Below are 15,065 nucleotides of genomic sequence, written 5' to 3'. Positions count from 1 at the left end.
ACTTGTCATTTCTTTAAACACAGAATTTTTAGGTGACAGGGATGGCTTCTTGTTTGGTCTTATTTTAGCTTTTGTGTGGACATACAAATACGGTATTTATAAATCTTGTTTGTAAACTCTGCTTAATTTTCTTACAGGGTGACGGCTGGCTGTACGTGAATCCTCTCTGGAAGACCCATTGACAGGAGAGAGCAGTTGCCTCATAACTGTACCTGAAAGGCATTAAAATGATACAGTATGTAACTTCAGGATATCCTTGGATAGGTCCTGTTCCCAGAAGATCCCCACGGGAAGCTATGTACTGTGAATGATGCATCTCAAAATAACCACGAGCTCGAGTTTATTCAGGAGCCATTTTGTGTGTGCAGATCCACAGGCACACAGGCACACGTCCCTAAGTACCCACGGTGTGCATGTGTTGTGTGTGTTATTTACACTACATGTAAACAGTACCAACACCAATAGCGACTCCAAGACCTTTTCCTCCAAGTGTTAGGGCACAGAACCCTGGCTGGACTCGGCCGGGGTTCCCTGAGTTGTGTGCTTGCAGGATCAGGCCCTGTGCTAGTATTTAAGAAAATACTTTTTTATTAGTACTGGTTAAGGTTTTTCTATTTTTCACTTTTGCCAAAAATGTTTTGCACTTAAAACGTGACGTGTCTCTTACCGGCAGTCGATCTGTCTGAAGTCAGCGAGTAACTCACTTTGACATAAGAATGATCCACTGGCTGTGCTCGCTCTGGGTTGCCGAGTTCAGGGCGTGTTTCCTGTCACTGACGAGTGTGAATTTCCTGCCACCCTGTAAGAAGTAGCAATACCTTCTCCAGAATGTTGTTCTTCACACTAACCCGTTGTGTCCTCGCTGCTTTGTCTGTTCATCTCCAGCTGTTCAGTCGATCTCTGGTCACCACCCCTGAGCCAGCTGCTCTGGTAACTTTGATCTTGCTGTGTAATGTTCTCTGGCTGCTGTCATGCCAACACTTCTGGCTTACATGTTCCACTAAATGGGATTGCTTCTGATAAAACATCTGGATGAGTAGAGGTGATATAACTAGCCTTCCCAGATAAATGATTCACTGATGTAAAAGTAACAATTTATTAAACTATTCCACTGAGACAATAACTTAATGAATGAAGCAAATGAAATGGGATACAATTTGTTTTGTAGTGTTAAAAAGAAAAATTAAAAAATCCTGTCACTTGATCTTGCTTTGTAAAGTACCCACTGTGATACTGACAAAGTAGATTCTAGAAGTGTGTTAAGGCTTTGTCACCTTTTAGTTTGTATTTGTTGGAAATGAAGATATTTTTGAGAGAGGTGGCAGCAAAAGGCAGGTGTAAAATGTGCTCAGTGCTTCTTTCCACAGTGCCCCGTAACAAAACCACTGTATTTCTAACACACAGTAGCATGGATGCCCATCTGTAGAGCTGAGTAATTTTGTGCCTTTTGTCTGCTTTGTTCATACACTGACTTATGCTTATACTACAGAGATATCTAGGTCAAAGCACGGCTCACATCTGTCCTTGTGTGTCCTGCATTTTGTTTTTTTGGTAGATGTTAAAATCTCTTGAGCAGCTCAGAAGGCTGAGCGGAGGAGGTGTGTGCACAAGGAAACATTCCATTAGTTGTTCCTTTGGATTTGAACTTCAGATCTCTATTTAATGAAGGTGTGGCTACTTTTCCTCCTAAATGTATTTAGTCCTCGTGTGTCTTTTTTTTTTTTCTTTTCTCTTTTTTTGCACATTAGAAAGATTCATGTTCTAAATGATTTAAATCCTATTTTTAAAAAAAAAGTGGATTGTATGAGCTTGGTTTTGTAACTGACACTTTTTTTTAAGAGGGAAAAAAACCAACTTATTTTTTAGGAATAGTTGATGTAACAGTTTTCAGTAACAAAATCAAAATGATGCTGTTGCAGTAATCACTGAACTGCTACTGAGTATCATCAGGAACACTTGTACTTTATCACCTGCAAGAATTCACTTTATAATGGATCCACTCTTGTTCTAGAGATCAGTCTGATAAGTACCTGAAAGTATTCCTACAGTTTGTAGTATCATCACAAAGAACAATGGAAAAAGCAGAGTTAAACCCATGGAACATCCTCCCAGAACTCTCTCACACACCAAAGAACAAGACACATACTCACTAAATAGCCATTGCAAACCTCTGTGTCTCAGGCATGCAGGCCTGGGCCCCTGAAGGAGTAGAGCTCTTTCAGCTGGGATGGTGTGACTGTCAAGGCTACAGAGATGCTGTAGCTGTTCTTTTGAGGAGAAATTTGAATAATTTTCTGCTTGTAATTTATTGAAGATTTTCTCTGTCTGCATGGTTGGTTGTTTCTGCATGCCGAGGACATTCCACTTGTGCTCTGGCCAATGTTTTCTTCCGTTCTGATGCTATGAAGAATCCCCTGATGCCATTACCACTGCTTCTTTCCCAAATTAACTTGGGAGACATGAAAGTAAAAAGTCCTTTCAGAAAAGATCCCATCAGTGAGAGATTCCAGAACAAGATTCACAAGTGTCATTTTATTTTTCTGATAGTATGTGTTCAGTATACTTTGCAGGACTGAAAAGTAAATATTCATAAGCCTTATTCTGTAGGTCGTTCCAATAGCTGTCTTGGAATTGCAAGTAAATACTTTCCTTTTCAAGTAGCTGATGTACACTGAATTGTAATGTACAAACTTCCATGTACTTAATTTTTTTTTTTTTGTGCACACCTGTAGAAAGCCTATGCAACCTATTTCTTTCTTAAATTAGAAATGTTCAGAAAGAAAATTTATACCTTTATCATTTAAAAGATGCTCTGGCAGTCTCTTCTGATTTGCCTTCCTTTCATAATTTGTGAATTTAAAATGAGAATGCTCATGAATAAAAATTTGTTTCATTTAGTAGTGGAATGCCCTTTCTCTTTCCATGGAAGCCTTAGTTCAGTGGTGTCAGTCACTGACTGTTCAGGAGCTGTGTATGACACCTGAGCATGGTTCCCATGGAAGTGATGTGCTAGGTTCATCCCGGTTTGGTGTGAAGCTTTTCCACCCTGCTTATTCTCCCAGACACTCTGAAGGTAAGTTTTTTGGTTAAATTGGATAGCTCTACCCAGGGAAAACAGAGCTGGGCAGCAACAACAGCTTTAGGAAAGGCTGGGGAACATCTGCTTCATTTTGGCAAGTAAAAAGGAAATAGGAAAAGGTGTATCCTTGTTTCTGAAAATCCCATTTCATTTAATCTTTATCACCAACAGAGATTATTGATTAGAACCTCTTAAAACACAACTCTACATTATTGCAGCATTGGACGCTTGCGTGAGGAGAAAAAATGTTCTTAGAGGAATCACACAGATCGTGGTCAGCATTTTTCAAGTGTTGGATAATGCCCTTCTGTTTTTCTTTAAACATTCATCCACAGTGCTGGAAACAATCTTGCTGGAACACTTTGTTTTTATGCAAAACGGAAAACAACACTGCCTGTAAATAGGGCAGGAAACACTACCCAGCCCTGTTCCTTGCCTTCCATGGCATTGCTTCAAGGCCCCATCTTGGAGCAGTTTATCCACTCGGGTTAAAGATGTGAGGGCGTTTCAGTCACAGCCAAATATTATTTTTTTCAGTTTTTACTCCTGATGGGACTGGTATGTACCAGGGGCTCTGTCAAAGCATTCAGAGGCTTTTTCAAGAGTAAATCTATCAAGATACTTAATTAACAACTTTTCTCCTTGTTATGAAATTACTTCTGCAAGTCAAAATATTTCTCCTGGGATTACCAGCAGCACTGTCTGCCTCACTGCTCCCACCAGTAATGATTAAGAAATGCAGAAGCTATGCAGTATTATTGAGTTCTACACACTTGCAGCTTTAGTTCCTTAGCAACTGCTGACCTGAGCCTGGCTCACGTGTCTTTTGTTGTTTGGTTTTATTGTTTTGGTGGGGGTTTCTATTTTTTTTTTACTGTTTTGTGGCAATTGTGCTTCAAAATTTGACATAGTAGAACGAAAAAAGGAAAAAAGATGGCTGGAACTAAGGAAATAAACTAGTCTGGGAAGTGTGTGTGATGAAGAGGGAAGATGCTGACAGTCTTTGCTGGTAGAAGGGCTGTTCAGTTCTCCCAGAGGCAGGAGGAAGTTTAGCTGTTTGATTCCAGGATCCAGCTGTAAGCATACCCAGTGTGCAGATTCCTGAGGAACCAAGGAAGGTGAGACAGTGCCAGTTCTTCTTTGTAATGTTGCTTTTTCTATGTGGATGCCTCAATGACTCCCAACTTTTTATTTCATTTTAACTGCAGAACATTAGCAGAATCCTTGAAGTCGTGTTAGATTTAGGAAAAAAATAAAGCTCAGGTAAGTAGCAGGCAACTTTATGCCCAGGCTGGCTGTGATCCCTGCAGTTGGCTTATTTTTATTTCACATGCCTCAGATTCACTTGTTTCTGCTGTTAAAGAGAACACTGCTGCCTAAGGCTGAAGTCAGTCTGTCCAAATGTAAAGGTACCTGAAGAGGGGAGGGCAATCTTGTATTTCCTTTTTTAAAACAAGGCTGAGTTACTGCCAAGCCACAGACTGACTGGCAGCCTCTGTCCTGCTGCCTTTCAGGTGATCTTCCAAATGTTAGATCCCTTATTTCTCACCCATGGTCAGGATGCAGGCTGGCTTGGAAGCAGCACGACACTAGGAATCGTGCATCACCTCATCAATCAGCCCTCCTGCTGGTGGGTGAGCAGCTGTAGCAGCTCGAGGAGCTCCAGATGCTGGAAGGAGTTGCTGCAATGTGTGGTTGGGAAGGCAGGCTGCTCTTCCCTGGAAATATGACAACCACCTTCATTTCATCACAGCAGAGGCACTGGATTTGGCTTAGTTTAAGCTGGAGGGAGTTAAGAAGATGCTGTGGCTTCACTACAGCAGCATGTTACCAAGTTAATCACAACAAAACTGACACAACAGCCTTAACACAAAACTTGAATTAACTTTATTTTCCCCTACAGTTGACAACTGGTCTGCATTGAGCTTTAAAGCAACAAAATAAAATGAAATCTCCAAACGGCGGGGGCCAGAAATCCAGATTTAATTACCTTTGTGAAAATGTTGCAGCTGTAGTATTGGTCTGTATAAACCACTGGAGTCAAAAATGAGTTCATAAATCAAAAAAATATTCTACACCTTGGGAAAGAAGTCAGCAGTAACATTCTCACAGAACACTGTAAATTTACATTTTCTTCATGAAAGGTACATACTATTCTGCATTTTACATCAAGTTATTGATGCAAGATTTGTTTCTATAAAAAGTTACAACCTGTGGCAGGAAAACAAACTGCAAAAAAACCCTTTCATTTTAATTAAAGAAAAATTTCAAGTCTGTATAAAGTTTCCTTATATCTGGAAAGTGAACACGTTCAGTCTCCATTTATATTTTAGTGCATTTAATCTGACAGTTTTCACCACTTAAAGAAAACCCAAACCGAACCAGTATAAAAGACAGACAAAGCAAATAGCACTAGAGCAGGAATTTCTTCAGGTGATTTAAGCACTCCAAATAAAATGCAGAGAAACAGATTTCCAGAAAAACTTCCACCCTTGCCCAGAAAGGCAGTGAAGGCTGAAGAGGTCTGCAAATCTTCAACCTCTGATAGCCACAGAAAAGGGGTTTGTATACCTGTCAACCTTCTTTTCCCCAATAAGCAGGCTATACTTGTTTTACCAATGTAAACATTCACCTAAAATAGTTTAATTTCTTTTCTGAAGCACCAGCAGCTCCATGGTGCTCAGTTGTATGTTGTTAGAGCATTCATTACTGTCGTTTCAGATCTTTCAGGAGGTTACAAATTTAGCCCTTGTATCTACAGTGTGCAAGATTTGCCTTGTCTACCTTGTGAAATGACAGTGTAAGGCAGCAATACTGCAATCCCGTGTTGAACAAAAGCAGCTTGTCCAATTAATCTGTCCTGTCACCTCTTGTGAAAACTGCAGCTTTGCTTCTTACACTCCAGCTCAAAACCAGCCTGCAGCAAGAGTAAAAGGACATGGAAAGAAACCATTGAAAAATAATCATGGGAGTAACTAGTTTTGAAAGTTGAATTTGAGAGAGCTCTGCCATCTCTTTCTTGTTGAAAAAGAGTCATTTTCAGATGTCACCATTCCAGTTTTCATACTGCTGCTATTCAGCTGAACAGTGTTCTCCAGAAAAGATTGACAATAATGCATGTGCCAAGGACCAAATTACAGGGTTCTTTGGTAAAGTCAGTCCAAATTTTCAACAGATTTGAAGGATAATATGTACCAATAAAAAAAATGCTGCTAGACTTGGATAGCAGCTCTGTCTTGCTTCACATTACAAATCTAAAACAGCTGTTCTCAATAAGCCAATATTTTTAATCAGACATTGCCTGAAAATTTTGTACAATATTCTGGACCAATGATGGTTCTGTACCCTCATGTTGCTGTGAAACATGATTTGAGCTAAAGGCAAAGACTGGTTATCTCAAGGACAACTGCTTCGTATTAGCAATCAGAACAGTGTGTTTAAACTGTCTTCCTGTTGGGTCTCTTGCCTTTCTTTAAAATTAGTTTATTCTTAATGTAGCCACGCTTCCTTTTGGAGGTCTAAAAAGAAAAACAGAACAACAGGTATTAGTTAATGATTTAGTCTTGACCGCGGTTTAATGATGTGCATTCAGTGCCTGAGCTTTAGACTGATTTTAAAGAGCTTAAATGCTAAACCCTCAACTAGGCATTATCCAGTTATTATTTTTAATGCTGAGATTGTTAATTCCTGCATGACAGTTGCTTTTGCACAAGATGTGCTTTTGTAACCCTGTCTACTAGATCTATAGAATTCTTTTCAAAGCATGTGCTGAGGCAGAATTAATAATTAACCATCATGATAAAACTCTAATATGCCCAAAGAGCAAAACTGATATAAGTCTTAGTTTTGTTTGGAAATAACTTCTTGCATCTTTTGCGCTATTTTATTTTCTTTAAAGTTAGGTGGAAATATTTGCTCAAAGCAGCATTTTTCAAAAGAAAAAATCCTGAATAATCCCGTTTTAGTCTTCTAAACTCTGCTGTTGGTCTGTAGGTTGCTTAGTTAGCACTTCCTGCACATTCCTTTATCAGCCTGTTTTAGATTTTTTTTTTTTTAAGGTAGTAATGGGGGGATCATTAATGTTGGTCATGGGTAAAATTAACTTCAAATTTGTGTACATAGTTTGTGGCAGGTAGAACTGTACATTCAACACACCTGCCCAGAGGCAGCTCCCACACTTGCTGCACTTTGCTGTGCTGAGCAGCAGGCTCTATTACTATTTAAAAAAATTTCATTTAATCAACATGACACCATCAACATGATTATAATAAATTGAGACAGATACAAACTAATATGTAATATTCAGATACATATTGAATCTCTGAGGTTCAGCAATGTCATTCCTAACATTATAGGAGATGGACTGAATTTCCAGTAAGGAAGCAACTGCTGAAAAACGGTGGCTACTAAGGAGCCTTTGGAACATATTTAAGAAATACATTCTAGTTTGGAGACCTGCCCCATGCTCTCTCTGGTTCTCTGATTTCTTAAGGGGAAGTACAGCCTGTTTGTTCTGCAGCCTTCAGAAGCTGTATCAACTTCTAGACAGAAAATTACACATCCAAGGCTCAAGTGGGGTCAGTGCATCTATCACAGATAAATACAGCCTTGCTTGTCATTTGAGATCAAAAGTTACAATGTTAAGTGTATGACAGGCACAATAAAGCTTATCATTTCAAGATATGTCTAGCTGCAGTGGCAACTCCCAAATGCCTTATTTTATGTACTTCCCATTGACTCACAGAAATAAGCATCTTTAACATTCTCTACTTGCAGAGAATGTTCTTTACTTGTATTTCCATGACACAGTTTAAGTCTACTGCCTATACTAGTTTGTTAGACAGGGTTCTGCAGCTCCCTTTGCAACATCGATTTGAATATATAGAAAACAGATGTTGTGAAGGAGAGGGCTGCTAACAGTCTCCCCAGCTCCCCTAGGAACAGGCCTTTCTTAACAGGCTGAAGGAGGGCAGCACAACAAACACTTTAAAACCATGAAGATGACTTCAAGCAGTAAGCAGACAGACACTAAAGTTCCATCAACAAAAGTTTCATATTTAATTTATTTCATACAAAATTGCCATTTGTAAACTTCTAGGCATCACTACTTTCAAACAAAGTCAGAAAGCAACTTCCACATTTACTTAGTGAGCCATAGTTACTGAAACATGAATTGATGTACTTTAGAGATTATACTTCCAGTTACATGAAGACTTAAGAGTTGTAACAGCCAGTGACACACTCTATGTTGAGTTAGCATTCTGCCTAAAAAAAATCTAGCCTTGTGTCTTCACATGCTTTTAAGTTAAGCAGACAGTAAATTAACAATTATTACCAGCAGGCAGGTCTGATATTGGACACTAACATGAACAGTATCCATAACATTCTGGCTAGTGGAAATATATAATTCACCAGCTATGTGATTCACTGTTAAAAATAAACTCCTGACCCCTTTCAGTTACTTCACTGGGAACCCACCTTCTTTGACAAATACTTCTGTTTCGGTACAATGTTGGTTACTCTAGGTTTATGATCCAGTGTCTCTCTGTTGTCTAGTTGTTTGACCTTGTATATTCTAACAAGCCAGTGCTCTGAGGTAAAGGCTTCCTCCAGATGTTTAAATTTAATGTCTTTGTTGCCTATCTCCGCATTGCGTGTACGGTCGAATCCTGGGGGTGTCCGAAAATCCAGCTATAAAAATTAAAGTTCATGTTAGTTTGAGACAAAACCCAGAGCACCAATCACTGCAAACTGTGAAACTTCATACTATAAGGCAATACTTTCAGCTGGCCCATGTCAAAGGGCAACACTTTTCTTGCACTGGTTACTCTACTACACAGAAAAACCTTTGAGATCCTGAGGGACAAATTCATTCTTACTCCTACTGCTGTCACAGGAGACAATACTTGATGTCTCAGCAAAACTACCTTGTCTGCGTTCAGAGATGAAACAACTCAACAGCCTGTGGTGTTTTTTCAGCAGAGCTGCTGCCTTTGTGCTCTTGCCTATACTGCAATTATTTGCACTTCCACGGTTTTCCATATAATCCAGAAGTAGTTCACAGTTATGAGTTAAATTTGGCCCCACTGTGTTACAAGTAAATCCACTGAAAAAAGAATTCTTGTGCTAATACGTCAGAAGGAAGGGCCCCTGGTGGGGGCAAAAAGGAAAGAAAAGGAAAGGAAAAAAACCCCAGGTTTAGCTCCATCCATGTGTTTGGTGCTCCCAAAGAGGAGTGACAACTGCTGCCCTTACTACAGACTGTACTACATAGTGTAGTGTTCTGGAAATCATGTAGTTTCTGACAGACATTAAACAGTTAATAGTTCCACTTGCATGTTGCTATTACAACAAACAAATCTAAAGCTCTCCACAATGTCACAGTTGATGCTTTAGTGAGCACACAGCACAGTGCAATCAAAATACTCATCTGGGGCAATGTGAAGGACACCAAAAAATGAAGTACAAATGTGGGTTAACAGCAGAAATGCTTTTTGCTAAAGGTTATAAACAGCAGACCATAATTGTCTGACACATTGGATGTGTTTTAATTTGTAAAGCTCACTCTTACTGCAGATTCTGCTACTAGAAGCAATGCTTAATTTAAAAGATAGAAAATACATCCAAATAATATTTGTTTTCTCACATTTCAGTTAAGATTCAGAAGAAGTTGTAGCACTAACCTGCATCTCTCCAAATCTGTAATAGGACATTTTATACATGAGGCAGTTCAGCAAAGTTGGAGAGCCTGCCTTGTCTACTCGGAATTCTCCCTGAGGGGTAAAGTAATCACTTTCCTTTAAAGAGAAAAGAAGATACAAAGAGTCAATGCAGATGAAAATCTTAAGGGAATTTCTCATTCCTTTCCCCACAGAAAGACACCTAAGAGTCTCAACTGGCTATTACAGTTTAAAAGCTGATTTAAGGTAACCTTAAAATGAAAGAGATGGTGCTCATTAAAGGTGAAATAATTGCAAACTACCTGCTTGTAACCCAAACCCCAATGGATCAGTTTTCCTAGATCTGTACTTTGTGCTGTTAGAAGTTCTGTCATGTAAGTGGTTCTGGAAAAGTTACCTCAAAGTGTAAAATTTAGTTGGGCGTCTATTCTTCAGAAAAGTGACAAAGGTGTATTGTTAATGTATGAGATCTACAGGGCCACTATAAACTTCATATATTCTCCATGTTTAAACAAACAATTTCTGCCATTTTCATCTCGAGTACAAGATGAAAGTATGCACATGGGCTACTCCCTTAAGCCTGTGCTCAATATCTAGGAGTTTTTGTTAGGCTTAAGAAAATATTACTACAGACTTCTGCAATCTCAGAGGTGTTTGAACAGCTTAAATTCTATGTAAGTAAATATTAACACTTTCACTTGTCTCCTACTATTACAGAGTCTGAAGAAATTTGTAATGCTGTTTAAACAGTCTAAACACTCCTACTTTTTGCAAGCATGTGATGATGCACAGATGGACATACAGACAAGAATTACAGAAAAAAATCCTACTTTTAGTATCATGCAAAAACGTGAAAAGCTTTTGAGGTTACTGACCTTTCAGAATCAAAAACATTGAAAGAAACTGGGCTACAGGCCACTGCACTCCTACTATTCTAGAAAAACAATGCCAGCACATGTTTCAAATAAAATGATAATTAAGTAGCAGAGATTTCCCACCACTGTAGTGACCACTCCCAGACAAGTGATAATATAAATAAAAGGGTTTCTTTAAAAAAAAAAACAAACAGAAAGTAGAGGTTCCACTTACCCGTATGTCTTTGGGATGTTCCCCCTCTGCTATTCTCACCATCCACAAGAACTTATTAATATCATCACCAGAGTAGCCAATCACACCACCAAAAATAATCAAAACATAATCCACATCCAGGCTTCTCATGATCTCATATGCTGCAGACTCATTTGACGACATTGCCTTTCCCACCTGTATCATTGCAAAAATATGTTAAATTTCTGCATAGCTGCCTATTGAACAGCTCCACAGATCAATACAGCCAGACCAAAGCCTAGGAATCCTGTGCCACGTGCTCTAGGGTGGCCCTGCTTGAGCAGGGAAGTTGGACCAGTGACCCACGGCATTCCCTTCCAGCCTGTGGTTCTGTGATTCTCTAATACCTGCTTGTCATCCAAAGCCAACATTTTCATTCTAGATAAAGAAAACCCATTGTGAATATTTCGAACCGCAAAAGCTCAGCCTAAACTGAAATACTTTCTCCTCTGTAAGAAGAATGCAGCCTGTTGAAATGAGTGTTTTGAGTATGAAATGTAGCAACAAGGGTTTTCCTTCTGCGGCACCTACACGTTTTTCAAGTCATAACTGTATTACCATAAGCTTAAGTGTTGCAGAAAATACCTAATTACAAATTATTTTCAAAGCTTTAGACACAGCCCAAAGTGTACAAATTATCTGAAATGTGATTTCTTTTTTTTGTTTTGTTGAGCTCTGTCCTTCATTAATGAAGCAGCCATTGTGCATTGCACTAAGTAGCACACAGGCACTCTCAGCACTGAATTCAAGGTAAATCTACACAGAGAAAATGTCAGAATAATATTTTTTAGAGCTGTGTCCAGCACCTCTTGTATCCTGGTCACTTCCCACACTTAAGAGAATTTGGTCAGTAACTGGCATGCAGTTCAGCAGTTTTGTTTGCTCTTGAAGCTCTTGTACTTAGGGCATAGTAAGGTATTGCTGTAGTCTAAGGCAGTAACTACAATATACATAATATTGCATCTGACTTGGTAACATTCAGCTAAGAATGTAATTTGAGAGCACTAAGCTTAGGCAGCAAGCTGTCATAAGACCAAGAACCTCAGCTTCTTGGCCATTATCCTAATTAATGTGAGGTTATTTGCCAGATTTCCGTCTCTGTGCAGGAGAAAATCATCTGGACACATCTCCAGGGCATGCCTCGTTTACAGCACAAATGCAGGTATTGGCCAAACACACATTTATTGCTTGGGTTTCCCTTTATGGAGTCTTCATTCCAAAATGGAACTTGACAATGCAGCACTCATACTCGAGAGAATTCTTTACTGAAAGCCATTATTGCCAGCTGCTGCAATGTGTGTGGTTACTGTGCTTAGGCAACACAGATGACTTCCACAGGCTCTATTCACATGATGCACCTTGTCCTGCAAGGAACTGTGAGTATGGATGCAGTATCTGCATTTCTACCTCTTGTAGCAGAGGAAGGCACACAGGTATCAGAGCTGAGTGTCCATTAAAATGCTGTCAGGTCAACACCCAAATTACAAGTGCCTCAGAGTACATGACAATGCATGTGGACTGACATTAGACTGATATTAACACCATCAGTGCAATTTCTCAAGCTTGCTTCTAGCTGAATGTGAGTTTCCTGCCCTGTAAAAGGTGTGGATGTGTGATCTCTGTTTCCCTGATACACATTTTTTGGGACTCTGCTCAAAGCACTGCATCATTAATTTGTTGGCTTTGTACACTGCATTTTGGCAGACTGGTCCACAGCTGTACTCACCACTGACCCAAGACAGAAAGAATACAAGAAACTATCCTAATTATCCTAATTTCTTGAGCCCTTATCCCATTCTGCCCTTGTAGCAAAACATTCTGGAAAGAAATGTGATTAATGAGGAGTCATTGCACAGCACAAGTTGCCCAAGGTGGTTCCCTGTAACCACAGGGAATACTAACACCCTGCCTTAAGCACATGTATGAAGGTTAAACTTAGTCCTCAGAATTGAAAGACATTAAAGGTGCAGTCATTTTGTCTATCTGCAAATTTGAGAAAACAGAATTGGATCAAGTCTGCTACACTTCCACAGCTAGTTATAAATAATCTCTTCCTGTGATTTCCCAGGTGTCTGAAAACTGTGGTCGGTTTTCACATGCCATTCAGAAATCCACTCAGCAGTGACACTCCTGAAATGCAAGGATCCTTACTTTGATAGGCCAGTAATGCAGTGGTACCAGCTGTTACAGCATTAATCCCAAGGGGAATGGTTACCTTAGGTTTTGTCTGTCCTCCCCCAAAGAAAAGAAGAGAAACTGAAGTGGAAGTGAAGTTTTGGAAGCTCCAAGTAAGAAAAATGAAAACTGGAGCAAAATTGATCCCTATACTTGTTTTAACAAATGAAAGAAGTAGGTCCCTTCCACATTTGTGTTTCTCACTCTGTGCAATTTCTCCTTAATATCAATCACCCTAAGAGGCATCTGCAATTTCATACTGGACTGCAGTGTAAACATTTTGGTGTTTCTGCTCCATAGAGAACTGCCACCCTTACCAAGGCAATGTGGCTGTTGTTCCAAGTGTTGTTATCAACCAGGGTGGTCCTGTTGGCCATTCCTGCTATCTGATACCCATAGTCCCACCACGACATCACCCTGGCATGCTCGTCCGTGTTCTGTCTGAGCCAGTAATAGGCTTCTCTGAAGTCATCCAGGATATTCCGAGTGCTGCAAAACAGTTCACTTTATTTGCATCTGTACAAATACTACCCACTAATTAACTGCACCATGGTAAGTCTGGATTCACAAATAAGGGTTCTCTTAAGAGTTCAGCTCCCTTTGAGGGATTTTGTCACCAGCAGTCATAAGTTTGAACTTTCTGACAGCTGAATGTCCAAAAGCCAAACTGCTTTGAAGACAAGACTGCTTTTGAAGACATGACTAAATGCATTTCAAGTCAAATATATATTCTTAAACAAGTTTTCCCACTTCACTCCAAGGCTTTTTTTAACCATAATTTTTATTGGCTTTGGGTAGGATTATTTTTATATATTTCATTAAATATTTCAGAAAACATTGTATCTTTTTGAAAACTAGAGTATGAATAGTTTTTTATTCAGGTCACACTTCCTTTATATAATAAGGAGTGATTTAAAGAAGGAAAAGCAAATTGCTAATGCAATGGCAGTAAAAAAGGCTTTAATCACTTCAGAGTGTAGACCTTACTTACCCATCATGGTTATAGGAGGCGAGAACCACGCTGGGACTGGAGTATGCATTGCTGGTTACCCAGGTACAGTGAACAGCAAACATCATCAACAACATCAGCATCAGCATAGTCACAATGTTTTTGATATTGGGACCCAGCCCTTCTTCTGTTTTTTCCTGCTCAGACACATGTTTCCTCACTTTGCCTGCCTAAACAAACACAAATATATCTGTTATGGCAACTTCTATCATCCCTGACATTGGAACCCAAATTTTCTAATTCTTGCTTCCTCCCCTCACCTTATCATACAGGTTGCCAGGATTCCTTTTGTCATCCTCATCACTGCTGTCTTCTATTGGTGGATTTTCCCTCTTCATATCATCCCCCAAATAACGCTCAAAGACATTGGAGAAAGCAATTGCTGACAGCATACAGACCACTGGAGTCAAAGTGAGCATCAGGCGGACCATCACTCCAGCAAAGTAAACAGCGCTGATTGCATACAGAGCAACTGCAAGGAAACACATCTAATGGTGACACTTTGAAAATAATACCTCACTCTGACTGCACACGTACATGCTCTCCATAAAACTGCTTCTGGAAGTGGGTTGAGCATCTGTGTGTATAAAGGCTTGAGTGTGCATCTTGCATTTCATTGCTTTTTAATGTACAGACATACGGCTGAATTAACGTTTATCCCTTTGAAGCCTCAAACCCTTCCCGAGATTCATCTCCACAACTGTTAACAATAACACAACCCCATTTTCAATATTCATTAGTAATGTGTCACAAGATAAATTATTAGTGAAATTTAATATTATATATCAACAATACTACTGGCATAATAGGTAACGTCATTTGATTAAAAAAATCAAACAGCTCTAGACCAAACAAATTATTAGAAATTAAAAAGCAAAAGGAAGTGTTACAATTTCATGTAAATATTAAATTTTGATTTAAGTTAGAGGTGTCTGTGGACAAATTGGGGGCTTGTCTACATTACATTCTATACAGATTAATAACATGGTATTGTGAGCCCTCTTCTGAAGTAAGT

The 15,065-nt window shown here is 39.3% G+C and overlaps 2 protein-coding genes across 4 annotated transcripts in view; one reads left to right on the top strand and one right to left on the bottom strand.

The window, feature by feature from the left end:
* The window catches only part of OSBPL10 (oxysterol binding protein like 10), a 123,784-nt gene extending 109,261 nt beyond the window's left edge, over nucleotides 1-14,523 (top strand). The window contains exons 12-13 of one of the 2 annotated variants that reach the window (XR_010359542.1): nucleotides 138-4,342; nucleotides 9,733-14,523. Coding sequence is in view for 1 of the 2 variants with exons in the window: in XM_064415335.1 (XP_064271405.1) it covers nucleotides 138-182 (45 nt within the window). In the remaining variant the exon portion in view is untranslated. Of the gene's footprint in view, nucleotides 1-137 lie in introns of both variants that reach the window. The other variant, XM_064415335.1, reaches the window with a different exon arrangement.
* STT3B (STT3 oligosaccharyltransferase complex catalytic subunit B) overlaps nucleotides 4,944-15,065 on the bottom strand; it is a 57,996-nt gene continuing 47,874 nt past the window's right edge. For both annotated transcript variants that reach the window (XM_064415326.1, XM_064415319.1), the window contains exons 10-16: nucleotides 14,311-14,522; nucleotides 14,033-14,220; nucleotides 13,359-13,530; nucleotides 10,849-11,022; nucleotides 9,763-9,876; nucleotides 8,558-8,770; nucleotides 4,944-6,597 (exon numbers count right to left, since the gene is read on the bottom strand). In XM_064415326.1, the coding sequence (XP_064271396.1) occupies nucleotides 6,517-6,597; nucleotides 8,558-8,770; nucleotides 9,763-9,876; nucleotides 10,849-11,022; nucleotides 13,359-13,530; nucleotides 14,033-14,220; nucleotides 14,311-14,522 (1,154 nt within the window). In that variant the 3' untranslated portion in view covers nucleotides 4,944-6,516. The remainder of the gene's footprint in view (nucleotides 6,598-8,557; nucleotides 8,771-9,762; nucleotides 9,877-10,848; nucleotides 11,023-13,358; nucleotides 13,531-14,032; nucleotides 14,221-14,310; nucleotides 14,523-15,065) is intronic.

This window comes from Passer domesticus, chromosome 1 (assembly GCF_036417665.1).
Source record: "Passer domesticus isolate bPasDom1 chromosome 1, bPasDom1.hap1, whole genome shotgun sequence".
Lineage (NCBI taxonomy): Eukaryota > Metazoa > Chordata > Aves > Passeriformes > Passeridae > Passer > Passer domesticus.
The sequence above is the reverse complement of the archived record's forward strand: the minus strand, read 5'-3'. Positions and strand labels throughout refer to the sequence as shown.